Source organism: Monoraphidium neglectum (assembly GCF_000611645.1).
Source record: "Monoraphidium neglectum strain SAG 48.87 unplaced genomic scaffold scaffold06533, whole genome shotgun sequence".
Lineage (NCBI taxonomy): Eukaryota > Viridiplantae > Chlorophyta > Chlorophyceae > Sphaeropleales > Selenastraceae > Monoraphidium > Monoraphidium neglectum.
In genome coordinates, this window is record NW_014007110.1 from 1 (window position 1) to 1,560 (window position 1,560).

Genomic DNA, 1,560 nt, shown 5'->3' on the forward strand with positions numbered 1-1,560 from the left:
CGGCCGCGCCGGTCGCGCCGGCGGCGCGGGCGGCGGCGGCGGCGGCCTCGGCGGCGGCGGCAGGGTCGGTGGTGGTGCCGCCGGCGGCGGCGGCGGTGCCCTCGAGCTCATCATGGAACAGCTCCTGGGCGCCATACCTGAAGATTTCGAAATTTGAAAATGGCGGCACGGGCTCAGCTTCGTACGACAAAGGTTCAGGATCTTGTAGAGTTGGTCTTGTGCTCTAGGGACGAGGATGCTTGCAGGGTTTGTAATCTGGCGATCTCGCGATCCTAGGCTATCTTTCAATCACGCAGGAGAGGGCGGCCGGCATCGATTAGAGCCCGACTCACTTGACCTACCAACGGAAGGGGAGATGGACAATCAGCGCCCATGTGCCCCCCCCCCCCCGGGCCCGCTTGCAGGGCATCGCCGCGCCCTGAAGCCCGCCCCGCCTGAGCAACCACGGCTCCTCCCCTGCCCCTTCAAGCACAGCCCATCATCAGGACACCCTCGGCCGCTGGAAGCGCATCGTCACCCGTTGCAGCCCGGTCACCCGAGTGTCACCCGTCTGCCACCCGTGCGTCACCCGCCCGTCACCCGCCCGCCGCCCACCTGAGGATGTCGTCCAGCGTGGACTGCTCCAGCCGCGACTCCCGGGCGCCGCCCTTCTTCAGCTTTGACACCACGAGATGCTCCATCACCATCTTCTCCTTGGCGCGCTGCGATTGTTGAGATCAAGATGTGCGGCGGGAAGTTGAGGGGTTGGTGCAAGATCGGGCGGGAGAGGCAGACGTGGGGTGAATTTCTTTGCTTGGGAGGGTGTTTGGGTTGGGGCTTGTTGATGGGATTGTGCTGCTGCGGTTTGTGTGTGTGTGGGGGGGGGGAGCGCGGGTGCCTGCACGTTCCCACGAAATGTACACACACACACACACACACACACACACACACACACACACACACACACACATATGAACACACACACCACCCCAAGACCCTCCAACCCCCCCCCACCCCACCCCAATCCCACCTGCATCATGCGCTCCTCCACCGTGCCCCTGGTGACGAGGCGGTACGTCATGACAGCGTTCTTCTGGCCCATGCGGTGGGCGCGCGCCTGCGGTACGACAGACGATGGCGGGACGGCGGGACGTTTGTGAGGGTGGTCGAAAGGGGCCAGTGGATAACATAGGAAGTTAAGCGGCCGGGCAGCAAAGGGGATGTGGCAGCCGGCGCAGCGGCTTCGCCCGTCGGCAAGTCTTGGGACGGCGCTCATCCCACTCCAGTGAACGCACGCGCCGCCCGACGTCGCGCGTGCGAACAAACGCCCTAAACCTCTGCGCGCCGCTCTCCTTTGCAATCCCCTGCCCATGGTTACACGCACGCACGCACACGCTCGCGTGCACACACACCCACACCCAGACCCACACCCACACACACTCACTCACACCTGCGCGCACAGACACTCACACACACACACACACACACAACGCAGCCACCTGTGCCTGCAGGTCGTTGTGAGGGTTCCAGTCGCTGTCGTAGATCACGACAGTGTCGGCGGTGGCCAGGTTGATGCCCAGG

The 1,560-nt window shown here is 64.4% G+C and overlaps 1 protein-coding gene across 1 annotated transcript; it reads right to left on the bottom strand.

Moving 5' to 3' along the window:
- Positions 1–575: 575 nt before the first annotated feature.
- Positions 576–1,081, bottom strand: MNEG_16573 (CHD3-type chromatin-remodeling factor PICKLE; the record flags this gene model as incomplete). The annotated part of the gene is made up of 2 exons (XM_014034957.1): positions 576–701; positions 1,010–1,081. The coding sequence occupies 2 exons, from the start codon at positions 1,079–1,081 to the stop codon at positions 576–578; spliced, it is 198 nt and encodes a 65-aa protein (XP_013890411.1).
- Positions 1,082–1,560: the final 479 nt, after the last annotated feature.